Below are 27,406 nucleotides of genomic sequence, written 5' to 3'. Positions count from 1 at the left end.
GGCCTCCGTGGTCCCCATTCCACTGCCTGACCATCCCTGGGAAATTTTGCCAGCAGTGGGAAGACTTTGGGTATCTACAATCCCCTCATTTTCCTGACATCTACCTCCAAGCCTTTCACCACAGGGCCTGTAAAATGCTGTTCACAAGAGTTTAAACCAGGAAGTTAAGATATTTAATTCATTATAAAATCATACACGAAAGCAAAAGATGAAAAGAAAGAGATGGGACTGAGAAGAGATAAGAGACAAATAAACTTTTAAACATTTTCAAATTAAATTCCAAAGGAATGAACTATGTATTGCTCACGGAGCAAAAACAGAAAATGCTGGAAAAACTCAGCAGGTCTTGCAGCATCTGTGGAGACCCTGGATGGGTCACATAACGAAACGTTAACTCTGTTTCCATCTCCACAGATGCTGCTAGACCTGCTGAGTTTTTCCCAGCATTTTCTGTTTTTGTTTCAGATTTCCAGCATCCGCAGTATTTTGCTTTTATCTTACTGCTCACAGAGGATTGGCCCAACTACCATGCCTGAACCCAGAGGGCAGTGCTGAGGCCAAATGATGAAAGATGTTTTTGAGCCATGATGTTGTGGTGAATCCACACTGGTCAGGACTATTGGTGCAGTGTAATGCAAGGACTAATTTGCAGCATCACGTACTCAATTCTTTGTCCGATTTTGGACCCTTGTGTCCTAAATTTTGAATACAAAACAGACTACGGTTTCATGAGTAGTGTCATCAAACAATGTCATTCCTTTTTTCCAGTTTTACCAATCGTCATTTTTCTGGACACGTTTATAACAATATGGGGAAAACCTATTCGTTCTCACAAGAGAACAAAAAGTTCTTTTTTAAAAAATTATTTTATTCAGCAGTCATGGTAACCGAAGCTTTTACTGGCAGCAAAGCAACAATTCCACTTTTACTGCATTATACAATAGGGAAAAGTATTCTCTGATGCAATATTCAGTAACGAGACTGCATAGTTTTTTTGTAATTTAATAATTGTGCATGAAAGCTTACAGCCAGACAAGACACATATTTTACAAACCAAAACAAAAAAGCTCTTGATTGCACATTTAAATTGTTTTTCCCTAATAAACTTCTGGAATGCCTTGAATGTATTCAGAAACAGCCATCACTCTTTCAGTGCTCTGATTTACAAATGCGCCCTTTGCAAATACTCTTATCTTTAAAGTCACACATACATACATAATATGATTAACAGAAGCAAGTGACTGGACTATGAAGGTACACACATGCATAAATCAATAAATGTATAAACCTATTTTCTTTGCACATTTATTTACATAAATTACATTTCATCTCCATATACCTACTGAAGGCCTCCTATTTGACAGAAATGCAAACTTTTCCTTGTAGCCTGGGATTAGTGTTTCCAGGTTTACAACACCTTTTTTTCAACTTAAGTCTGCAGAATATCTCAGAAAAATGTACACAACATTTGGGTGCTTTCAAACATACTCAAGCTGAGCTTTCTTAAAGTCATTTTAGTACAACTGGCAATATGTAAAAATGACGACAGCACTTGGAAGTTTCTCCCTTAATTGATTTTATGGTGGTAACAATAATTGAATCCTTTGTACTCTTAAACCATGAACTGAAGAAATACCTACCCAAAACTTAAATAACCCTAACAAGGCCCCAAGTTAAACTTCTGAATTTGGAAATCCAGCATTTATTTTCCACTGCTTCAAAGAAACATTGTGCTTATTAAATTTCCTTTCCCCACTCATTCCAAGTTTTGTGATTTCTTACAAAACGATTTCTTGTCCATATATTTACCCACGATAGTAACTGGGGCCAATTCCACACTCCCATGCTCCCAATGGGGAGCCATGCTCACAGGTTAGATCACCAGCCCATTCTTTCCACTATGAGCATATTACGGCATTAGACCACAGTTTCCATCCATAAATCAGTGTACTGTTTAAAAAAAAATCTATATGCTTACATGTTGCAATCTACAAAAGCTGATCTCCAACATAAAGTACTGATAGAAGACTGTTTCTATTGAAGTAATTTATTTGCAAACTGACCACTGCTTGAAATAAGAAAGCAAGGAAAAAAATGTTGCAATTTCTTCCAAAATGGATGGAAGTTTATGCTTTACTGCAGAATGCGACAAGCTCATTTCGTTTCATATAAAGATTAACAAGTTCAAAACACCTTCTGATTCATAACTCAAACCTCTCCCCTCTGTTCACTTTGAATATTATTCAGTGAAGAGTCCAACCTATACATATAAAAGACTGCCAGTTATTTAGTTCCAACCACTGCAGGACCATTACTAGTTATTTGCCTGCAAGAATGCTTTAACACAAATACATTTCCATCTTACCCAGTGCTAGACAACGTGCACATTCTCAATAATTATTAGGACAGTTTTTTTTATGCATTTTCTTCACCCTCTCCAGTATGGGCAACCTCAACTTCCACTGTCTCACCAATTTCAGTAAGTTTCTGTCCTTGCTGGTGAAACAGTACATAGTTGACTACCTGCATAATTCCATGGTCCGTTAATGTGGGCAATGACTCATCTTGGCTTTCAACTCCTACAGCTTCAATGGATTCTACAGAAGTAACAGCTTCCACCGCCTCAACAGCTTCCACTGCCTCAACAGCTTCCACCGCCTCAACAGCTTCCACCGCCTCAACAGCTTCCACTGCCTCAACAGCTTCCACTGCCTCAACAGCTTCCACTGTTTCTCCAGTCACTATGACAGTCTCAATTTCTTCACCAATTAAATCTGATTTGTCCAATTCATCTTTCATATCAGCAGCTAAGATTCTGATTGCGTGCTCTACCTGAGTTCCCTGATTGTGAAACTGAAGCGTGTCTTTCTCTAGCATTATTTTGCCAGGAACATTCTCTTTGTGAAACTTAGTCATATGCTTGCGCAAGCTGCGAGCATCGATGTAGGCATCATTGCATATTGGGCAGACATAAGGCCGTTCTCCTGTGTGTGTTCGCACATGCCGCTTGAGAGAGCGTGCATCAGCCCAGGCTACACCGCAGGTCAAACATTCAAATGGCTTCACTCCTAAATAAAAAGAGAAATGATTTATGCAAACACAAATAGTTCTTTAAAAAAAGATATTTTCAGTTACATTTTGTCCTTTTCTATGAAGATTGTTACAGCTTTGAAGCTCTCATATCGATCAAGGTGTAGACCTTAGCACTAGTTACTGGATTTAGTAGTCTTTTCCCTTAAGCCAGAGCAGGTTTGCTTGTCATGGTGGAAAATCAGGCATAACAGATTTTTCCTTTCACCAACAAAATTGAAGTATTGGGCAGCCCTGGGACTTACATCTGTGAAAATTTCATGATTCAAGAAGCAAAAAGAATTGCTTTACGAAGCGCCAGAATACTTTACAGCCAATAGTTTACTTTTGAAGTGCAGTGGTAGCCAGTTTGCACAGCAAGGTTCCATAAACAGTAAATGAAAGAATGGTCAGATAAGCTGTTTTTGGTGGTGTTGGCATAAGTCAAGTGAACACCTTATGGAAAACTAAGTTCCATTAATATTTAACTGCACTTTACAATGGTGGTTTAACATTAAAAGATACAGCTCCTCATTAATTCAATATATAAATGCACTGTATGATGCAATACTGCAAGATACAGGCCAAGATGATCCCAGTTCTATTCAATGCCGAGCTGCTGTTTATAATTCAGCTAGCAGAGAAGGCAGTTCAACTGAACCCTGGCCCAGGGCAGAGGGTTAAAAATGCAGCCAAAATTCACACTCTTAATTGCTATCTTGTGACATTGCTGGAAAGCAATTCACTGCCTTCAAGAGGAAGAGGGGAAAATTAAAGAAAGGTTGGAAAATAAAATACTAAGAGACTTTGTGTGTTTTAGCTAGCTTGGCAATTTTCTTTTCTCTCCTAAAATAGAGGGAGCTCTTGGGGAAGAAAAAAATATTTGGTATCTGTTATCCACAGAATGAACATCTGTGCATACTCTATTACAGTAATTTTAGTTCTATATGCAGCAGACCATCCAGTGAAGTGAGTCAGTTTAAGGAGTCACAATATCAAGTCCACAACAAACAATTTGCCAAATTCACCCTCCTCCACCTGGTTGAACTTGTTCTCACATTGAACAACCTAGGACTTGCATGGGTCCTAGCTATGTCTGCCTTTTTGTGGGATACACGGAACACTCCCTCTTCCAGTCCCCACCCTTACCTCTTTATTCAGTATACAATGATGATTGTATCTGTGCCGTTTCCTATTCTTGCCCCGAAATAGAAAATTTCATCAACTTTGCTTCCAATTTCCATCCTTCGCTCATCTTCACATGATCCATCTCTATAACTCTTCCCTTCCATGACTCCTCAACCTCCATTTCTGACAAAAGGTTATGAATATTCACTTCAAGCCTCTGACTCCCAACAGCTCCCTTGACTAGACTTCCTCACACCTTCTATTTCTTAGAAGGACTCCATTTCATTCTCCCAATTTCTCCATCTCCATTGCATTTGCTCTGAGGATGCAACTTTCTGATGTCTTTTTCCTCAACCAAGCATTCCACCATGGTTGACAGGGCCCTCAACCACGTCCGGCTCAACTCCTGCACTTCTACTCTCATGACTTCCCCTCCCTCTTGTAACCAAGATAACCTGTTGTCCTCACCTTCCACCCCACCAACCTCTGAATTCAATACACCACCTTGACATTTCCTCCATATCCAGCATGAGGCCACCACCAAACAGATCTTCCTCAGCCCTCCACTTTCAGCATTCCAAAGGGACTGTTCCCTCTCCAACACCCTGGTTCACTCAATTACTCTCAATACCCCCCTCCCCTTCCTGTGGCATCTTTCCACACAAGCTCAGGAGATGCAACACCTGCCCTTTTAACTCCTGTCTCCTTATTGTCCAAGGCCCCAAGCACTCCTTCCAGGTGAAACAGTGATCTACTTGTACTTCTTTCAATTTAATAAACTGTATTCGCTGCTCATAATGCAGTCTGCTCTACATTGAGGAGACAAACATGATTGGGTGACTGCTTAGCAGAACACCTCCATTCAGTCCATAAGCATCACCTTGAGCTTCCTGTCACCTGTCATTTTAATTCTCCACCTTGCTCCCAAGCTGACTTCTCTGTCCTCAGCCTCCTGCAGTGTTCCAATGAAGCTCAAGATAAGTTTGAGTAACAGCACTTCATTTTTCAATTCAGTACTTTATAGCCTTTTGGAATCAACATTAAGTTTAACAATTTCAGATTGTAATTCTGCAGGTTTTGGTTTTACGCATGTTTTTCTGTTGGTTTTGCTTTTGGGTGGCAGCTGTTCATCATTCTGACGTTGATATGTCCTCCAGACATATCTTTTGTTTCTTTACTTGTCCCATTACAACTCTCTTTGGTTTTGCACCATCAACACTGTTTTCATTTACTTTTTTTTGTCTTCCATCTCATCACAGATTTGTCCTTTTTCCATCCTTCCCCTTTCACTTGCTTAAAACCTATTATATTTCTAACTTATCCCAGTTCTGATGAAAGATTATCTGTTTCTTTCCACAGCTGCTGCTTGGCTTTTTTCAATATTTTGTTGTTAGTGTACTTGTGCCTCCAATGATCTAGCTTTGTGTTGTTAAAAACACGTTAGGATAAAAATGACCTGTATCAAACCAATGATAAATGAAATAAAGGAAAAAAATAAAGCAAAATTATTTCTTGATAGATTGGGTGCCTAGAACTGCACTTTACCAAAATACTATTGTTAACATTGTCATCTCTGTGAATTGAGATGTGGGGAACAATTTGCAGTTTTATGCAATATTCCCTCTAAGTTTTCTTTGTTATAAGTGGCCGCTTTGTTGCATCGTGCAGCCCTTTAAGATTGCACATATCTTAATGGCTTCTTGTCTTGACTGTTTGTCCCCTGTGCAGTAAGCTCTGGAGCCACACACCTCAGAAGGAACGTTGGTTGTATGTTTTCTAAATCAATCTGCATAACCCCAAAATATTTGTAAAAGGAAGAAATATCTGCAAACGAGATGTAAAAAGGTATATTTATATGCTGAAGAACCCCATACTTGAACTGACGGTGCAGGGTATTGGTGCAATGCACCAACAAATGGTGAAGCACAAGCTATCCTGGGATAGTCTTAACCAATTCACCTGGAGGTGCCAAATGAAAAGTGAGCCACTTCAACTGAGGAAAGGAGGAGCAAAGGGAGGATAGGAGGGAAAGCACTGAACATTAGTTCAGCATGACCAGCAAAATAGTACATGAAAGTGAAACGAGAATGTGTATGATGGATTATTTTCTTAAATACTCAAGGTTTTTGACAAAGTATTGTCACAGCATTTCAATTTTTCCACACTATGGCACCTGCAGGCCATTACAAATTTTAAGAATGCGACAATCGATTTGTCTTAATATCAGCACGAAAGGCAAAGTTTAAAATCAATATTAAAAACACCATTAAACCAAAGTGAAATTTAGTACTTACCCTGATGATTGTTCATATGCCTCCTATACTCTCTAAGTTGTGAAAACTTCTTTCCACAGTGCTCACAGGTACGGTCCAGCATCTGTTTGGCTCTGCCTTTTTTGCCATGAGTGGCTTTCTTTACATGTCGCCGGAAAAGAGCTTTCTCAAAGAATTCTTTTCCACAGACATTACACCTGAAAATAGAGAACAACAATCTGTTTCCTTTGGTCTCAGGAGGTTATTTTATCTTGTGAGGAAATACTGAGATGAACCAGAATTTATATTTAACAAAAGAAAATCACATTCAAACCTTTGCATTCTGATCTTCTACAAACAGGATGAAATAGAATAATTGCTTGGACAGTTGCTAAGAATCTTAAGTAAAATTAATTCAGTCACCCATGTTTTCCATTGATACAAATGAGAAAAGTAGCCATAAATTAATAGGCAAAAAATGGAGAACTCACATTGATCTAGTAAGAATGGTATTCTGATGTTGAGATTTAATCTATAGATTTGTCTCATATTAGAGCAGTATAAATCATATTGAAGTAGTCCCCTGTTGAATCGATGGATGAGTCTCACTACAAAGAAGTGCACTGTATGAACAGCCTGTATGGTAGATAGGCCCAGTTCTGAATGCATGGATGTCGACATGTATAGAGCAATGATAGCTAGATGAGGCGGATAAATGAACTGCCCTGCACTCCAGGTTTTGCAACTTCACAAGCTCAAAATTGCGTATTTCTGAAAAAGAGGCATGCTGTTGAAGCTTTTCATCTTGCACTCATCAGGACAGATGCAAGAATGCAGAATTTCAAAAGGAGCAGCAATTTATACTGCATGAAAAAATGATGCAGATTTGACTGGCAAATTGACCCTGATTGGTCAAGGCTTTGCCATGGAGAATGCACCAGAGAACTTTGTCGCCCGCATTTTTATTTAATGCAAAAAAAAGTACAATGCCTGGACATGTTTCTTTTGCCTGCATAGTACAGATCCATGTGTAATAATATATGTAGCTTCTAGCAAGTGTATGTGAGCCACATTGCGCACCCATCTGATAATCTTGAATCAGTTGTTAGTGCAATTCTTAGCACACTCAGGATTGTTCAGAAAGTGCTGTCCTATCACAGAATCACATCTAACGTCAGACATTACGTTTCGAGTTTGGCAAGCTCAGGCTAGTTTGCCTTTATAGCAATTCATCTGCCCTTCTCTAGTGTGATATGTGGACCTCAGCTTGCTATAGAACACAACTTTGGGAATTCTATAATCAGACATGCAACTGGACCTTTCTGATCTTACCTCATTTCCAGTTATATTGCACCATTTGAATGCCACTTGATGCCAGTGATGCTTCCACTGACAGGACAAGTGGAAGTAGTCAAGTCACTTGATGAGAAAGCAGTAGCAGCTCCATGACTCCCATCCATAAAGTAGTGTGATGAGAACAATGGCTTAGTATATATAGAGACTTTTTTTTGACAAACTACCCTCTCGTTCCTGCCAGATTCTAACTGGGTTCACCAAAGGCAGAGTTGGCCCTGCAAATCTAGTGAGTGATATAATCAGTTATGGTATTCTTGGAGAGAACACTAACAAAGTAGTTAATTTTTTCCATGACATGAAGTGGTATGCTATTGATCGTAACCACAGTAGTTGTGAATGGATGACCAAGTATGTGCTAGAATAGGAGCTCAGTCTTTTTAAAGCTCATCGTAAGGCTAAACATTATGCTGTCTAAGCCATGCAATCAGATAGCAGCTGAATGTCCTCGATTGTAGGTGAGTAATGCACAATCATCAAAACAAGCACTTCACAACGGCTGTCTGTATTACTTTTGTTTTTGCAAGGAGTCAATGAAGGTTGAAGATGCCACCTTTAGCATAGTACCAAATATATTTTCCCGTCTCACTGCTTGAATACTGGTAATTCTCAAATGTATGCATGTTGTTCAGCATACTGTTTGCTACAGTACTCAAGCAGTACTGTAGCAAACAGTATGCTGAACAACATGCATACATTTGAGAATTACCAGTTGTGTTGAGCTGACAAATAAGCTTGAGAAAGTTCTGAAACTAGATAATTTATCATGTAAGGAACATATCTTTTTATTTCTGTTTGACATTTGTAAAAAACATATCCTTTTATTTTCTGTTGGACTGTGGATTAGAATTACAATGACTGCAGGTTGAAAGACATGTCCACTGGAACAGGATGAGAGATATATACAATGTTGCAGTCTTAGAACAGAGTGTGCCATGAAAGACAGGATGGTGCCGGAAAGGAGTCCTGGGCCAAGGGAGCATTTTAATTGGCTCCTGACCAGGTGACCAAAGTTTTGTGTGAAGAGCAGGGCAGCAGAAAGCTCCTGGCCTGCAAAGAGAAAACGTCTAAAATCTCTCTTCCTCATATCTCTATAACCTGCTCTCTCTGAGGAAACCCCTGTAAAAAGGAAAAGGGGAAAACCACCGTCAGGTACATTGAAAAGCAAGTTCTCAAGCAGTGAACTAAATGCTGAAAGTGCTGGAAGACCACCTTGTGTCATCAACAAGAACGGAAAGGAATTTGGAAGACATCGATCAAAATCAACCCATAAAATCCTGTACTCTGGAATTGGTGCTATTGAACTGTTTTGTCCCACCCTAAAAATCCATGTTTTTGGGTGTCTTGTGTCTCTTGTATGTGTGTGTATAGGGATTTAAGAAGGGGGTAGAGTTTAATTTCTTTCTTTTGCCACTGGTTAACGACAGTTTTTTCAATAAACAGTTATTTATTTATTAAGTTTACAATCCTGGTGCTCATATTCTGTTAAATTAAACAGTTAGGTACAATTGGGACAATCTGGTAGTTTGATCAAACTTTTTCACATTTGTCATAGCTCGGGGGACAGAGGGGCTTGATATTACAGCGCACTATCCTCAGTGAGTTGTGACACAAGCGACACCTCCAAGTAACAAATGATCGATACTGAAAGTATGCAGTCAAACTTCAGGAAAGCTGTATACAGCACCTCTGCAGCAGTACTTGGTTTTATTAAATATGAAATGTTTGATGACAACAATTTAAAAATTCAAACAGCCTCTGGCCTCTGTGCATGCTCCTCACTTCTCCTGCAATAATAATAACAGTTGTTTGATGCAGAACACTGCATAGCAACAATTAAAGTAGCAAGCTCAAACTTTGCTTCACTCTATGAAGGAGAAATGGTGGAACTAGAATGTTGAGATGCTCCAATCATCCACTGACACAAAGTGCATGAAGCACTTCTAAGACAAGCTAAAGGCTGTGAATGAACAAGTGGCATGTCCCCATTCTGAATGAAGATGGAACGGTGTTGCTAGCAGAAATCTTGGAATGCTGGGCCAGCCAATTCAACCAAGTCTCCAACTGTTTCTGATGCACTAAATGATATACTGCAACTACCTCGGTGGAAGACTGGCTTGCCATTTCACCCAACCCAACATTGCTGAAGTCCAACAGATAGAAAGGAGCCAAAAGGCATTCCTGCAAAGGTCTACTAGCATGGTGTTGCAGGGGGGGAACTCTGCCTCAAGATTCTAAAGATGGCAGCATTATGCACCTCCACAAGTGCAAAGGTGTTTTTTATTTCACGGGATTTGGGCATCGCTGGCTAGACCAGCATTTATTGCCCATCCCTAATTGCCCTTGAGAAGGTGGTGGTGAACCGCTGCAGTCCATGTGGTGTAGATACACCCACAATGCTTTTAGGAGGGGTGTTCCAGATTTTGACCCAGCGACTGTGAAGGAACAGCAATACAGTTCTAAGTCAGGATGGCGTGTAAATTGGAGGGGACTTGCAGGTGGCGGTGTTCCCCTGCATCTGTTGCTCTTGTCCTTCAAGGTGGTAGAAGTCGTGGGCTTGGAAGGTGCTGTTGAAGCAGCATTGGTGAGTTGCTGCAGTGCACCACGTAGATGGTATACACTGCTGTAACCGTGCATTGGCTGTGGAGGGAGTGAATGTTGAAGGTGGTGGATGAGGTGTCAATCAAGTGGGCTGCTTTATCCTGGATGGTGCTGAGCTTCTTGAGTGTTGTTGGAGCTGCACTCATCCAGGCAAGTGAAGATTATTTCATCACACTCCTGACTTGTGCCTTGTAGATGGTGGACAGGCTTTGGGGAATCAGGAGGTGAGTTACTCTCTGCTGAATTCCCAGCCTCTGATCTGCTCTTGTAGCCACAATATTTATATGGCTGGTCCAGATCAGTTTCTGGTCAATGGTAACCCTCCCCTCAGATGTTGATAGTGGGGGGGATTCAGTGATGGTAATGCCACTGAACGTCAAGGAGAGATGAAAACAAAAATCTGCGGATGCTGGAAATCCAAAACAAAAACAGAAACAGAAATACCTGGAAAAAGTCAACAGGTCTGGCAGCATCGGCGGAGAAGAGTCCAGTTGACGTTTCGAGTCCTCATGACCCTTCAACAGAACTAAGTAAAAATAGGAAAGGGGTGAAATATAAGCTGGTTTAAGGGGGGGCGGGGTTTGTTGGCACAAGCAGCCAGTGATAGGGGGAGATAACCAAAAGCTGTCACAGACAAAAGAACAAAGAGGTGTTGAAGGTGGTGATATTATCTAAAGGAATGTCCTGTCTTCTACTCTTAATTAGCACATTCCTTTAGATAATATCACCGCCTTCAACACCTCTTTGTTCTTTTTCTGTGACAGCTTTTGGTTATCTCCACCTATCACTGGCTGCTTGTCCCAACAACCCCCCCCAAACCAGCTTATATTTCACCCCTTTCCTATTTTTACTTAGTTCTGTTGAAGGGTCATGAGGATTCGAAACGTCAACTGTGCTCTTCTCCGTCGATGCTGCCAGACCTGCTGACTTTTTCCAGGTATTTCTGTTTCTGTTTTTGTCAAGGAGAGATGTTTGGATTTTCTCTTGTTGGAGATGGTCATTCCCTGGCGCTTGAGTGGCTCAAATGTTACCTGCCACTTGTCAGCCCAAGCCTGAAAGTTGTCCAGGCCTTGCTGCACAAGGGCAGGGACTACTTTCGTACCTGAGGGGTCGCGAATAGTACTGAACATTGTGCAATCATCAGCGAACATACCCACTACTAACCTTATGATGGAAGGAAGGTCATTGATAAAGCAGCTGAAGATGGTTGGGAAAGTACCTTGAAGAATTCCTGCAGCTATGCCCTGGGACTATGATGACTGACTACCAACAACCACAACCATCACCATCTTTTGTGCTAGGTATGACTCCAAGTGGAGAGTTTTCCCCCTGATTCCTATTGACACCAATTTTGCTAGGGCTCCTTGATGCCACACTCGGTCAAATACGGCCTTGATGTTAAGGGCAGTCACTCTCACCTAACCTCTTGAATTCAGCTCTTTTGTCCGTGTTTGGATCAAGGCTGAAATGAAGGCAGGAGCTCAGTGGCCCTGGTGGAACCCAAACTGAGCATCAGCGAGCAGGCAATTGCTAAACAAGTGCCATTTCATAGCACTGTTGATGACTCCTTCCATCACTTTACTGATGATTGAGAGTAGACTGATGGGGTAGTAAGTGGCCAGGTGGGATTTGTCCTGCTTTTTGGGCACAGGACATATCTGGGCAATATTCCACATTGGCGGCTAGATGCCAGTGTTGTAGCTGTACTGGAACAGCTTGGCTAGCGGCATGGCTAATTCTGGAGTACTATTGCTGGAATGTTTTCAGGACCCATAGCCTTAGCAGTATCCAGTGCCTTGAGCCGTTTCTTGATATCACATGGAGTAAAATCGAATTGGCTCCACTGAGCACCTTACAAATGCTTTAACCTTGTCTTTTGCACTGATGTGCTGGGCTCCCCCATCGAGGATGGGGCTATTTGTGGTGCTTCCTCCTCCAGTTGGTTGTTTAATTGTCCACCATCATTCAGGACTGGATGTGGCAGGACTGTAGAGCTTAGAACTGATCCATTGGTTGTGGGATCCATAAGACCATAAGACAGAGGAGCAGAAATTAGGCCATTCGGCCCATCGAGTCTGCTTCGCCATTCAATCATGGCTGATAAGTTTCTCAACCCCATTCTCCCGCCTTCTCCCCTTAACCTCTGATCCCCTTACCAATCAAGAACCTATCTTTCTCGGTCTTAAATACACTCAATGACCTGGCCTCCACAGCCTTCTATGGCAATGAATTCGATAGATTCACCACTCTCTGGCTAAAGAAGTTTCTCCTCGTCTCTGTTCTAAAAAGTCTTCCCTTTACTCTGAGGCTGTGCCCTCAGGTCCTAGTCTCTCCTACTAATGGAAACATCTTCCCCACGTCCACTCTATCCAGGCCTTTCAGTATTCTGTATGTTTCAATCAGATCCCCCCTCATCCTTCTAACCTCCATCGAGTAGAGACCCAGAGTCCTCAAACGTTCCTCATATGTTAAGCCTTTCATTCCTGGGATCATTCTCGTGAATCTCCTCTGGACCCTCTCCAGGGCCAGCACATCCTTCCTGAGATACGGGGCCCAAAATTGCTCACAAAATTCTAAATGTGGTCTGACCAGAGCCTTATAAAGCCTCAGCAGCACATCCTTGCTTTTATATTCTAGTCCTCTCGAAATAAATGCCAACATTGCATTTGCCTTCCTAACTACTGACTCAACCTGCAAGTTAACCTTAAGAGAATCCTGGACTAGGACTCCCAAGTCACTTTGCACTCCAGATTTCTGAATTCTCTCCCCATTTAGGAAATAGTCTATGCCTCTATTCTTCCTACCAAAGTGCATGACCTCACACTTCCCCACGTTGTATTCCATTTGCCACTTCTTTGCCCATTCTCCTAACCTGTCTAAATCCTTCTGCAGCCTCCCCACCTCCTCAATACTACCTGTCCCTCCACCTATCTTTGTATCATCTGCAAACTTAGCCAGGATGCCCTCAGTTCCTTCATCTAGATCATTAATGTATAAAGTGAAAAGTTGTGGTCCCAACACTGACCCTTGTGGAACTCCACTAGTCACCGGCCGCCATCCTGAGAAGGACCTCCTTATCCCCACTCTCTGCCTCCTGCCAGACAGCCAATCTTCTATCCATGCTAGTACCTTGCCTTTAACACCATGGGCTCTTATCTTACAGAGCAGCCTCCTGTGCGGCACCTTGTCAAAGGCCTTCTGGAAGTCCAAGTAGATAACATCTATTGGCTCTGCTTTGTCTAACCTGCTCGTTACCTCCTCAAAGAATTCTAACAGATTTGTCAGGCATGACCTCCCCTTGATGAAACCATGCTGACTTTGCCCTATTTTACCATGCACTTCCAAGTATTCTGAAATCTCACCCTTAATAATGGACTCTAAAAATCTTACCAACGACCGAGGTCAGGCTAATCGGCCTGTTATTTCCCGTCTTTTGCCTCACTCCCTTCTTAAACAGGGGGGGTTACATTAGCGATTTTCCAGTCCTCTGGGACCCTCTCTGACTCCAGTGATTCCTGAAAGATCACCACTAACACCTCCACTATCTCTTCAGCTATCTCCTTCAGAACTCTGGGGTGTAATGCATCTGGTCCAGGTGATTTATCCACCTTCAGACCTTTCAGTTTTCCTAGCACCTTCTCCTTGGTAATGGCCACCATACTCACCTCTGCTCCCCGACTCTCTTGAATTTTGGGGATGTTACTCGTGTCTTCCTCTGTGAAGACTGACGCAAAGTACCCATTCAGTTCCTCCGCCATTTCTTTGTTCCCCATTATTACTTCTCCAGCGTCATTTTCCAGCGGCCCAATGTCTACTTCTGCTTCTCTCTTACCCTTTATATATCTAAAAAAACTCTTGCAATCTTCTTTTATATTACTGGCTAGTTTACCCTCATATTTAATCTTCTCCCTCCTTATTTCTTTTTTAGTTGTCCTCTGTTGGTCTTTGTAGGCTTCCCAATCCCCTGGCTTGCCACTGCTCTTCGCCGCATTGTATGCTTTCTCTTTAGCTTTTATGCTGTCCCTGACTTCCCTTGTCAGCCATGGTTGCCTCGTCCTCCCTTTAGTATGCTTCTTCTTCCTAGGGATGAATTTTTGCAGTGTCTCCCAAATTACTCCCAGAAACTCCTGCCATTGCTGTTCCACTGTCTTTCCTGCTAGGCTCATGTCCCAGTCAATTCTGGCCAGCTCCTCTCTCATGCCTCTGTAGTTACCTTTGTTCAACTGTAATACCGTTGCATCTGATTCCAGCTTTTTCCTCTCAAATTGCACGGTAAATTCTATATAATGGTCACTTCCTCCTAAGGGTTCCTTCACCTTAAGCTCCCTTATCAAATCTGCCTCATTACACATCACTAAATCTAGAATTGTCTGTTCCGTAGTGGGTTCCACCACAAGCTGCTCCAAAAAGCCATTTCGTAAACATTCCACAAATTCCTTTTCTTGGGATCCACTACCAACCTGATTTTCCCAGTCTACCTGCATATTGAAATCCCCCATGATCACTGTAACCCTCCTTTCTTACACGCCTTTTCTATCTTCTGGTGTATCTTGTGCCCCACATCCTGACTACTGTTCAGAGGCCTGTACATAACTCCCATTATGGTTTTTTTACCTTTGTGGTTCCTCAACTCTACCCACACAGATTCTACATCATCTGACCCTTGTTTCTTGCTATCGATTTAATTTCATTTCTTACTAACAAAGCAACCCCATCCCCTCTGCCAACCTGCCTATCTTTTCGATAGCATGTATATCCTTGGATATTCAGCTCCCAGTCCTGATCCACCTGCAGCCATGTCTCCGCGATGCCCACCACATCATACCTGCCAATTTCAATCTGTGCCACAAGCTCATTTACCTTATTTTGTATACTGTGTGCATTCAGATACAGCACCTTCGGTCCTGTATTTCCCATCCCCCTTCTCATTGTCGTCCCTTTATCTGATGTGCCTGAAGTTAGATTCCTAGCCCTTTCCAAACACTCTGTCCTATTTTGTGTTCTGGAGACTTTAATAGCCTCTCCTGGGTTCTCCTTCCTTTTCAGTTTTTTCATAATTTTCCATGAAGTTGAATCCACTCCCCCATATGCTAACCTGCTGCTTTATTTCCCATTAGTCATGCTTCTTGGAGTTTTACCCTTCCCTTCCCCTGAGCTTTCTAGTTTAAAGTCCTGTTGACCACCCTATTTACCCTTTTCACTAGAACAGTGGTCCCAGATCGGTTCAGGTGGAGACTGTCCCAACGATACAGATCCCTCCTGTTCCAATACTGATGCCAGTGCCCCATGAAATGAAACCCCTCTTTCCCGCACCACTCCTTTAGCCATGTGTTTACTTCCCTTATTCTCGCGTTCCTATGCCAATTTGCACATGACTCGGGTAGTAATCCGGAGATTATAACCCTTGAGGACCTGTTCTTTAATTTAGTTCCTAGTTCCTGATAATCCCCAAACAGGATAAAAGAGCACGGGGAGAGTGGCAGAGACACAGGATAAAAGTGAAAAAGTGACATCACAGGAAAGCTGTGTCCTGATTGGTTAGTAGGAAATCTGTACCAAATTTGAAAAAAAAACACTGCAAAGCATAAATTAATTAACTAAGTCAAGATGGCTGGGCAGGTGATGTGCTGTAGCTGTATGATGTGGGAGCTGGCAGATCCCATTGCGAGCCGCAGTGACCATATCTGCAGCAAGTGCTTTCCTAGTTTTACCTATGTTATTTTTCCCGACATGGACCACAACAACTGGATCCTCCCCCTCCCTCTCCGAAATCCTTTCAAGCCGGTCAGAGATGTCCCTCACCCTGGCACCAGGCAGGCAACATACCATGTGGGACTCTTGATCCTGCTTACAAAAGATGCTATCAATTCCCCTAATTATAGAATCCCCTACAACTACCACTTGTCTTTTTGCTCCCCCCTCTTGAATGGCCTCCTGTGCCATGGTGAAACAAAGCGTCCAGGTAACTCCCCTCTTCCCGGATGTGCCACAGCGTCCGGAGCTCGGATCAATTCTGAGCCACAGTTCCGCCAGCAACCAACACTTGCTGCAGATCTGGTCACTGCGGCTCACAATGGGATCTGCCAGCTCCCACATCATACAGCTACAGCACATCACCTGCCCAGCCATCTTGACTTAGTTAATTAATTTATGCTTTGCAATTTTTTTTTTTCAAATTTGGTGTAGATTTCCTACTAACCAATCAGGCCACAGCTTTCCTGTGATGTCACTTTTTCACTTTTATCCTGTGTCTCCGCCACTCTCCCCGCGCTCTTTTATCCTGTGTCTTCGCCACTCTCCCCGCGCTCTTTTATCCTGTGTCTCCGCCACTCTCCCTGTGCTCTTTTATCCTGTGTCTCCGCCGCTCTCCCTGTGCTCTTTTATCCTGTGTCTCCACCGCTCTCCCTGTGCTCTTTTATCCTGTGTCTCCGCCGCTCTCCTTGCGCTCTTTTATCCTGTGTGTCGCCGCTCTCCTCGCGCTCTTTTATCCTGTGTCTCTGCCACTCTCTTTTATCCTGTATCTCTGCTGCTCTCCTCATGCTCTTTTATCACTTAACTCCTTTGATCGAATGCTGCTTCTATTGTTTGGCATGCAAGTAGCCGTATTGTAGTTTCACCAGGTTGACACCTCTTTTTAAGGTTGCTAGTGGCGTACCCTCCTGCGTTCTTCACTGAACTAAGGTTGATCCCCAGCTTGACGGTAATGGCAGAGTGGGGGATATGTTAGGCCATGAGGTTAAAGATTTAGTTGAATACAATTCTGCTGCTGACGGCCCACAACGTCTCATGGATGCCGTTTTGAGTTGTTAGATCTGTTTGAAATCTATCCCATTTAGCACGGTGGTAGTGCCACACAACACGATGGAGGGTATCTTCAATGTGAAGGCGAAACTTCGTCTTCACAAGGGCTGTGTAGTGATCGTTCCTACCGATACTGTAATGGACAGATGCACCTGCGACAGGTAGATTGGTGAGGACGAGGTCAAGTGTGTTTTTCCCTCTTGGTGGTTCACTCACCCACTGCCATAGACCCAGTCTAGCAGCAATGTCCTTTAGGACTTGGCCAGCGGTAGTGCTCTTGAGTCACTCTTGATGATGGACATTGAAGTCCCCCACCCAGAGTACATTCTGAGCCCTTGCCACCCTCAGTGCTTTTTCCAAGTAGTGATCAACATGGAGGAGCACTGATTAATCAGCTGGGGGGGGGGGGGGGGGGGGGGGGGGGGGGGCACGCAGCGGCAGTTGGTGGGAACCAGCAAGAGGTTTCCTTGCCCACGTTTGACCTGATGCCATGAGACTTCATCGGGTCCAGGGCAGATGTTGAGGACTCCCATCTTATCCTACAGACAATGTTAGGCTGTTGCTTGACTAGTCTATGGGTCAGTTCTCCCAATTTTGGTACAAGCTCCCAGATGTTATTAAGGAAGGCTTTGCAGTGTGACAGGGTGTGCCATTGTCATTTCCAGTGCCTAGGTTGATGCTGGGTAATCTGTCCAGTTTCATTCCTCTTGGGCTTCATTGTAGTGGGTCTGGAGTCATGTGTAGGCCAGACCAGGTAAATATGGCAGATTTCCTTCCCTAAAAGGGCATTAGTGAACCAGGTGTGTTTTTTTTTTACAACAATCGGCAATGGTTTCATGGTCATTATTACCGAGGCTAGCTTTATATTCCAGATTTATTGATTAAATTTAAATTCCACCAGCTGCTGTGACAGGATCTGAACCCATGTACCCAGAGCATCAGCCTGGGCCTCTGGCTTCCTAGTTCAGTGACTTTACTGCTACGCTAACTGGAGGTTATCGCTCAAGCCGCAATAGTTACCATGAAATTTCCTTCTATTCATAGCAGGCAAAATTTTCAACCAGGTCATGCTCTGTTGACTAAATAAGCTGAAGAAATTCTCCCAGAAACCTAATGTGGCTTCTGGGCTGATCATGAAGTATTTGGCATGATTTTCTCAGTTTGTCAAATCCAGGACAAATGTAAAGAAGAGCACCAGCATCTCTGCCCTAGCAGATTTATGAATATTGTTTGGCAATTACAAACTAGTTTGATGCCTGAATAATAGATCAAAGCTGTGAACATGTAAAACACGTATTCAAGCTGCGTTATACCTGCTAAATCAATGCACAACACTATTGCTATATACAAAAGGATGGGGAAAGCATATTGCTGCCTCTTTTACATTCCTTTAACTTATCAAAAATCGAAAACTCATCTTAAATAGTCGCCAAATTATAAGTAAAATTAAATCCAGCAGTTAATTAATGCTTGTAAGGATATTAAATGGATAACATGCTATTGGACAAACAGAACCTAAACTGATTTCAACAACTTTCCTTTGAACATCAATTCAGTTTTCCGAAGAAACATTGTTTGTCCCAATAGTCTCAAATGACTCGACAGAATGAGTAGAACATGCACATTACTGCATTACCAGAAACAGCAGCTGTATTTTGTCTGCAAAAAAAAAGACTAGCATTCAAATTAAAAATGAATTAAAATAACAGACTGCATTGATGGGAATGTACCTGGATTTTTAAAGACTGAAGCACTAAAGTAATGTGGGATGACTTAAGAATTGTTGAACACCAAAAGTCCTACTCCTTGAATTCAACTCTAAGAACTATGCTTAAAGTAAATTCTGATCAATATGCTGTTCAATTCCCTACAAATGATTAGTGGGAAAATTCAATCATGACGTGGTACTGAACTTTACAAGGTCAGGTGATCTCAACTATAGCAATAGCGAAACAGGTACAGTGTCTCAAAATTGGCAACCTCAAGACCGAGTCTGTGCTGGATTTCAGGTCTTGACAGTTTTCAGGTCAGGCGGTTTGGACCAGGTTGGGTTAAGGGTTGCTTGGACCACTCGTCAAGTGGTCAGTCATGCAAAGCCAACAACTAATCTGCGTGACACCATGCCAATGCAGCACCTAGCCCAACAAGCCGGTAAGTTATTTTACTCATCTAATAATAATAATTTTAAAAATCATGCAGGGCAGTTTAAAAACCCGTCCAGTTTTTGGACAGCCTGATTTGAGACGCTATACCTGAAATGCAAAAATTGGCCTCAGCATCCTTGACAAAAGCATACCTCAGCATGAATCAGAGTTCAGAAGAGGAGGGCAGGAAACTGTAAAAAGAGTAACCTGCTCTTCCAGCCATAAATCCAAATACGCGTGTCTTCTCAGATGATTTTGTGAACCTTCTTTAAAGTATTCTTTTGACATTCCAAACTTGCATTTTATTCATCACTTTAACATACCAGCATTTTAAATGGGAGTTTCTGTGATGGAACTATACAACTTACTTGTGGCATAAAAATTATTTTTTCTGGGCAAGAATCAAGTGTACTCACTTATATGGTTCTGTAACAGAATGTGCTTTTACATGAGAATACCAGTCTTTCTTCCAGCTGTAGCACTTCCCACAAATCTGACACTGAAATGGTTTCACCCCGAGATGCTTGTACAAGTGCTGCTGCAGGTCCCGTGCTTCATAAAAACTTCGTTCGCACCTACAAAGAATGAAGACTACTTCTCAAAAGCTATTTTCTATTAAGCTTTATAACTATTAATACTGTCAGCAATTCAACCTTATAGTATAAGGACCTAATTCTAGTCATTTTACAAAATACTTCAAGGTCAAAATATTCAATCAGTTTTGCAGAACCACAATCTGACTACATGATGGGACTGTGAAGTTAAACAGCAAAAGTGCAAATGGCTCCAGAATCTACAAATAAAACTGCATAACAGAGCCTGGATAGAAGTCAGTGGCAACAGAAGCAAAAGCAATAGAAATCACTGACAATAAGTCCACCAGAAATGAAGGAATTCAGGAATTTTAATGAAGATTTACTTAGCTTCTAATTCTAGATGTTCAAAGTATCTCAAATCTAAAATTGGATTATTATGAAGTCACATCTGTAGCTATCCCGGTCTAATTTCCAGCGCAACAATTAAATCTGACCTATCATTTTGCAGGACATGTTCACCTCCAGACATGCAGGAATCCTGTTCTGTCTGTACCTCTTGGATGGTAATTTGGAGGAGTAGATCATCTGCTCTTTATAGAACCTATCCAATTTTCATTCCATTGAAATCAACAGAATGAAAACAGGCAGTTTCCGTAAATAGGAGGTGAACAATTGCTCTGCCATTATCACCCTGGCGATGAAAATAAAAATTGGTCCTATAGAATTATCCTAGACAAACAAGTAATCACACTATATAACCTTGTAAAGTGATGGATATTGCAGGTGGGTGGTGATGGTGGCCAATCATAAGTTAGAAAAGCGAAGCCCAACATGGAATTCTCCTTATCACACATTGTGTTTTAAAATAACTTACTTCAAATTGTAAATATCCTACAGTATGGATCTATGCCAAATTGTAAATATCCTACAGTAAGTATCTACGCCAAATTGTAAATATCCTACAGTAAATATCTACACCAAGTGTTCTACATTCGAGTCCTCAGGCATCTTATCCTCGTCAAAGTGGAACCTCTACATATTCCTTTCCCCCTCCCCCTAATATAGTTTCTATTGCTCTGCAAGACACATGACAAATATAAAATCAATTCATTCTATCAACTTACTGCGTGCATTGAAAGCTTCTGACTTCAGGCTTTGGCAAATGTCTCTTTAAGTGCTTGCTAAGACCAGAGGCACGTTTGAAACATTTTCCACAAGTTGAACAGAGGTACTTAGATTCACCTGAAATAATTAAAGCAACATACCAAGCAAAATTTAATGGATGCCTTTTAAGCACAAATGTACAAAAACTATACTTAGCAGATCTACACGAAAAGAGAAAACATATTTCGATCAGACATTATGGTACATCTTGCAGTTTCTAAGAAAGCAATTAAATGGAAAGGAAAGGCAAGGGTAAGTACATTTTATTCAAAGTTTTCCATCCTACACTGATGCAGTGCCTTGGAGAAAATGTGCCAAAAGTGGAAAATAGAAATATCAAGCTATGGAAGACTGAGGTAGGGTGGAAGCAGACAGAAGTAGGTAATCCTCTTGATGGAGAGGAAATAGGGCTGGAAATTCAGATTGTGGTTGTAAAAAGTCTAATTTAATCTGAGGCAATTGCCAGGGAAAGGGATAGAATCAATGGGGAAGAGTGTGGGATTTGTACAGGGGGCAAAGGCATTGGCTTCAGTCTTCCCAATCCCAAAACCTCTCCAACTTTCTCTCCCCTCCTGCAAGGTCTCCTTAAAATCCAGCTTTTAGACCAAGGATGACACATCCAATACAGGATCTCTATCTACCAGTCTGAAAAGACAGAGTCAATGGACAGTTCATAAAGTACAGCGGGCATAATCGACTCAAGTGTAAAACTGACCACCTGTCTCAGCAAATTGTCACGGACAACATGTAGGTGAGGAAGAGGAGGGGCCAAGAGAGGATCTCTGAAGGACTTGGAAGGAAATAATGCAAGGACGGGAAGGAAATCCACAGAGCTGGATGTTAGAGGACAGGAGCTGGAGGACAATGGTGTTGTCACTGGACTGGTAATCCAGAGACCCAGGGTAATGCTCAGAGGACCTGGGTTCAAATCCCACCATGACAAATGGCGGAATTTGAATTTAATAAAAAATCCGAATTAAAAGTCTAACCATTGTCGTAAAAACCCATCAGGTTCACTAATATCTTTAAAGAAGGAAATCTGCCGTCATCACCTCGTCTGGCCTATATGTGACTCCAGACCCACTGCAATGTGGTTGACTCTTAACTGCCCTCTGAACAAGGGCAATTAGGGATGGGCAATAAATGTTAGCGTAGCCAGTGATGCCCATAATCTCATGAATGAATGAAAAAAACATTGAAAGCTAGATAAAGTTAGAGAAGGATAATACACTACTGGTCAACATCACCAGCAACACATTTACACAGCACCTTCAATGTATTAAAAGTCTTAAGGTGCTTCACAGAAGTGGTATCAAACAAAATTTGACACAGAGCCACATATTCCTACATATATTAGGCCATACAGCCAAAAAATTGGTCAAATAGATAGGTTTTAAGAAACTTCTTAAAGAAAGGAAGAGAGGCAGAGAGGTTTAGGGAGGGAATTCCAGAGCTCTGTGCCAAGTGGCTTCCATCTGTGCTATAAGTTTTTCTATGTTTTGACATTTGGCTGTTATTGGAGAAATTACACGGGGCAGTAATAAGGAAGTCACATATTTCCCATCAACTATCAACCATGAACTATAAATTATGTTTTCTGACACACCTTTATTTCCTTACCTGTGTGAACACTATTGTGTTCCTGAAGACTGCGTTTTGTAGCAAATGATTTTTCACACACTTCACAACTAAATTCCCTTTTACCTTCATGATGAGCCATGTGCAGTCTTAAACTATGTTTATAGCCAAAGGTCTTTCCACATATCTAATGAATGGGGAAAGTAAAATTAAAATACTGGAACATTCTGTTTCACAATATAACAATCTAAAGTCATCCAATCCTGTCCTGAAAGCATTGATGCCCTCACTGGGTTACCATTACGCAGATATCGCATACTGTGCCATTATTTAAACATAAGTCAAGCCTGATCTTGTCCTCAACCAGTGTCTGCATTGGTCACTGTACAGAAATCAGAAGAGGGAATTCTGACATTTTTCTCTTTGTTAGCACAGTGGTGCAACTGTAGCATCACTACCAGTTCCACACCAGCTAACCAGCACAGACCAGAAATTGAGCTAGATCCTTAATGATTTGTTTAACTCAAAACCCTTAGAACTTTGGCTTGAGTATTAATTTAAAGAAACTGAACAATTTTGCACCATTTTTAACGTTTACGAACATACGAATTAGGAGCAGGAGTAGGCCATTCAGCCTGCTCCACCATTCAATAAGGTCATGGTAAATCTGTTTGCAGCGTCAACTCCACATTCCACCTACTCCCGATAACCTGTGACTCCCTTGTTAGTCAAGAATTTATCTACCTCTGCCTTAAAAATACTCATTGACCCTACCTCCAACATTCTCTGGGGAACAGAGTTCAAAAGATTCACGACCCTCAGAGAAAAAAATTCTTCTCATCTCCATCTTCAATGGGAGACCCCTTATTTTTAAGCTGTATCCTCAAGTTCTAGTCTCTCCCAGAAGGGGAAACATCCTTTCAGCATCCACCCTGTCATGTCCCCTCAGGATTTTATATGTTTCACTAAGGTCACCTCTCATTCTCCTAAACTGCAATGAACATAGGCCCAGCTTATCCAACCAATCCTCATAAGATCACTGCCCCATCTTAAGTATCAGTTGAGTGAACCTTCTCTGAACTGCTTCTAACACATTTATATTCTTTCTTAAACAAGGAGACCAAAACTGTACACAGTACTCCAGATGTGGTCTCACCAATGCTCTGCACAACTGTAGTAAAACATTCCTACTTATATATTCAATTCCCCTTGCAGTAAGCAACAACATTCCATTTGCCTTCCCAATCACTTGCTGTACCTGCATACTAACTTTCTGTGATTCACGTACCAGGACTTTAGATCCCTCTGGACCTCACAGTTCTGCATTCTCTATTTAAATAATATGCTGCTTTTCTATTCTTCCAGCCAAAGTGGACAAGTTCACATTTTCTCACATTATACTCCATCTACCAAATTTTTGCCCACTTACGTAACCTATCAATGTCCTTTTGCAGACTCCTTGTGCCCTCTTCACAATTTTCTTTCCTACCCATCTTTGTGTCATCAACAAATTTAGAAACCATACATTCAAGTCACTGATATAAATTGTAAATAGTTATGACCCCAGCATTGATGCCTGTGGTACTCCACTCGTCACACCATGCCAACCCGAAAAAGACCCATTTCTCCCTAGACTCAGTTTCCTGTTAACTAACCGATTCTCTAATCATGCTTTTCTTGTATTCATTTACACGAAGTAAATGCTGGCTAGGCCAGCATTTATTGCCCATCTCTAATTGGCCTTCAGAAGGTGGTAGTGAGTTGCCTTCTTGAACCACTGCAGTCCCTGTGGTGTAAGTACACACAAAGTGCTGTTAGGGAGGGACTTCCAAGGTTTTGACCTAGTGACAGTGCAGGAACGGTGATGTATTTCCAAGTCAGGATGGTGAGCGGCTTGGAACTTGCAGGTGGTGGTGTTCCCATGTATCTGCTGCCCTTGTGCTTCTTGATGGTAGCGGTCGTGGATTTGGAAGGTGCTGTCTAAGAAGCCTTGGTGAGTTTATGCAGTGCATCTTGTAAACGGTACACACTTCTGCCACTGATTGTTGGTGGTGGAGGGAACGAATGGTGAATGTTCGTGGAAGGGGTGCCAATTAAGCAGGATGCTTTTTCCTGGATGGTGTCAAGCTTCTTGAGCGTTGTTGGAGCTGCACTCATCCAGGCAAGTGGAAGGTATTCCATCACACTCCTGACTTGTGTCTTGTGGATGGTGGACAGGCTTTGGGGAGTCAGGAGGTGAGTTACTCGTTGCACAATTCCTCACCTCTGAACCACTCTTGAAGGCAAGTCGTGTTCAGTTTCTGGTCAATGGTAACCCCATGGATTTTGATAGCAGGGGATTCAAGCAATGGTAACGCCATTGAATGTGAAGGGGCAATGATTAGATTCTCTCTTGTTGGAGATGGTCATTGCCTGTCACTTGTATGGCGTGAATGTTACTTGCCACATGTCAGCCCAAGCCTGGATATTGTCTAGGTTTTCCTGCATTTGGACTACGACTACTTCAGCATCTGGAGATTGTGAATGGTGCTGAACATTGTGCAATCAGCAGCGAACATCCCCATTTTTGACCTTATGATGGAAGGAAGGTCATTGATGAAGCAACTGAAGATGGTTGGGCCGAGGACACTACACTGAGGAACTCCTGCAGTGATATCCTGGAGCTGAGATGACTGACCTCCAACAACCACAACCATCTTCCTATGTGCTAGGTATGACTCCAACCAGTGGAGATTCCCATTGACTCCAGTTTTGCTAGGGTTGCCCTAATGCCACACTTGGTCAAATGCTGCCTTGATGTCAAGGGCAGTCACTCACACCTCACCTCTGGATTTCAGCTCTTTTGTCCATGTGTGAGCCAAGGCTGTAATGAGGTCAGGAGGTGAGTGGCCCTGGTGGAACCAAAACGGAGCATCAGAGAGCAAGTTATTGTTAAGCAAGTGCCACTTGATAGCACTGTTGATGACCCCTTCCATCACTTTACTGATGATCGAGAGTAGACTGACGGGGCAGTAATGGGCCAGGTTGGATTTGTCCTGCTTTTTGTGTACAGGGCATTCCTGGACAATTTTCCACATTGCTGGGCAGATGCCAGATACCAGTAACTGTACTGCAACAGCTTGGCTAGTGCCACGGCAAGTTCTGGAGCACAAATATTCAGTACTATTGCCGGAATATTGTCAGGGCCAATAGCCTTTGCAGTATCCAGTGCCTTCAGCCGTTTCTTGATATCACGTGGAGTGAACTGAATTGGCTGAAGACTGGCATCGGCGATGTTGGAGGGGGCCAAGATGGATCATCCACTCAGAATTCCGGCTGAAGATATATACGAATGCTTCAGCTTTATCTTTTGCACTGATGTGCTGGACTCCTCCATCATTGAAGATGGGGATATTTGTGGAGCCTCCTCCTCCAGTGAGTTGTTTAATTGTCCACCACCACTCACGACTGTATGTGGCAGGACTGCAGAGTTTAGATCTGATCCGTTGGTTGTGGAATCGCTTTGCTCTATCTATCACTTGCTCATTTTTAGGAATGCCTGGTGCTGCTCCTGGCATGCCGTCCTGCATACTTCATTGAACCAGGGTTGATCCCCTTGCTTGACAGTAATGGTAGAGTGGGGGATATGCCAGGGTATGAAGTTACAGATTGTGGCTGAGTACAGTTCTGCTGCTGGTGGTCCACAGCATCTCACGGATACCCAGTCTTGAGTAGCTAGTTCTGTTCGAAATCTATGTCATTTAGCACAGTTGTAGTGCCACACAACACAATGGAGGGTATCCTCAATGTGAAGACATGACTTTGTCTCCACAAAGACTGTGCGGTGGTCACTCCCACCGATACTGTCATGGACAGATAAATCTGCGGCATGCAGGTTGGTGAGGATGTGGTCAAGTATGTTTTTCCCTCTTGTTGGTTCCCTCACCATCTGCCGCAGGCCCAGTCTAGCAACTTGTCCTTTAGGGCAGTTCGGTCTGTGGTGGTGCTACTGAGCCACTCTTGGTGAGGGGCATTGAAGCCCCCCACCCAGAGTACATTCTGCACCCTTTCCACCTTTAGTGCTTCCTCCTGGGATCTTATTTGTCTCATTTGAAGACAAATGCAAAATATCTGTTCCGTTCATCCATCATTTCGTTATCTTCCATTAGTAATTCCCCATTCTCACTCTCTAGAGGACCAACAACACTCACTTCACTCTTTTCCTTTTTAAATACCTGTAGAAACTCCTACTATCTGTTTTTATATTTCTAGCTAGCTTTCTCTCATACTTTAATTTCTCCCTCCTTATTAACCTTTTAGTCATTCTTTGTTGTTCCTTATATTCTGTCCAATCTTCTGATCTGCCACTCAACTTTGCGGACTTATACGCTTTTTTTTTCAATTTGATACAATCTTTATCTTCTTTAGTTAGCCATGGGTGGTGTGTCCTTTCTGGAGTCTTTCTTTCTCACTGAAATGTATCTTCTCTGAGTATACTGAAATATCTCCTTAAATGTATGCCACTGCATCGCTACTGACCTATCCCTTAACCTAATTTCCCAGTTCAATTTAGCCAGCTCTGCCTTCATATCCTTGTAATTGCCCTTACTTAGTTTAGAAAAAATGTAGTCTTAAATCCACTCTGCTCTCCCTCAAGCTGAATGGGAAATCAATCATATTATGATCACTGCTATCTAGGGGCACCTTCACTATAAGGCTACTAATCAATCCTGTCTCACTGCACATTACCAGATCTAGTATAGCCTGTTCTCTGGTTAGTGCCAAAATGTGATTTAAGAAA

At 42.3% G+C, this 27,406-nt stretch overlaps 1 protein-coding gene across 2 annotated transcripts in view; it reads right to left on the bottom strand.

The window, feature by feature from the left end:
• Nucleotides 1-1,291: 1,291 nt before the first annotated feature.
• zbtb11 (zinc finger and BTB domain containing 11) overlaps nucleotides 1,292-27,406 on the bottom strand; it is a 48,625-nt gene continuing 22,510 nt past the window's right edge. Inside the window, exons 7-12 of one of the 2 annotated variants that reach the window (XM_078560063.1) lie at nucleotides 22,669-22,813; nucleotides 21,009-21,126; nucleotides 19,765-19,923; nucleotides 6,492-6,667; nucleotides 2,713-3,068; nucleotides 1,292-2,676 (exon numbers count right to left, since the gene is read on the bottom strand). In XM_078560063.1, coding sequence (XP_078416189.1) covers nucleotides 2,416-2,676; nucleotides 2,713-3,068; nucleotides 6,492-6,667; nucleotides 19,765-19,923; nucleotides 21,009-21,126; nucleotides 22,669-22,813 — 1,215 coding nt within the window. In that variant the 3' untranslated portion in view covers nucleotides 1,292-2,415. Of the gene's footprint in view, nucleotides 3,069-6,491; nucleotides 6,668-19,764; nucleotides 19,924-21,008; nucleotides 21,127-22,668; nucleotides 22,814-27,406 lie in introns of both variants that reach the window. The other variant, XM_078560062.1, reaches the window with a different exon arrangement.

The sequence above is a fragment of the Cetorhinus maximus genome, chromosome 16, assembly GCF_964194155.1.
Source record: "Cetorhinus maximus chromosome 16, sCetMax3.hap1.1, whole genome shotgun sequence".
NCBI lineage: Eukaryota > Metazoa > Chordata > Chondrichthyes > Lamniformes > Cetorhinidae > Cetorhinus > Cetorhinus maximus.
Note: the sequence above shows the minus strand (reverse complement) of the source record. Positions and strands in the feature narration are given on the sequence as shown.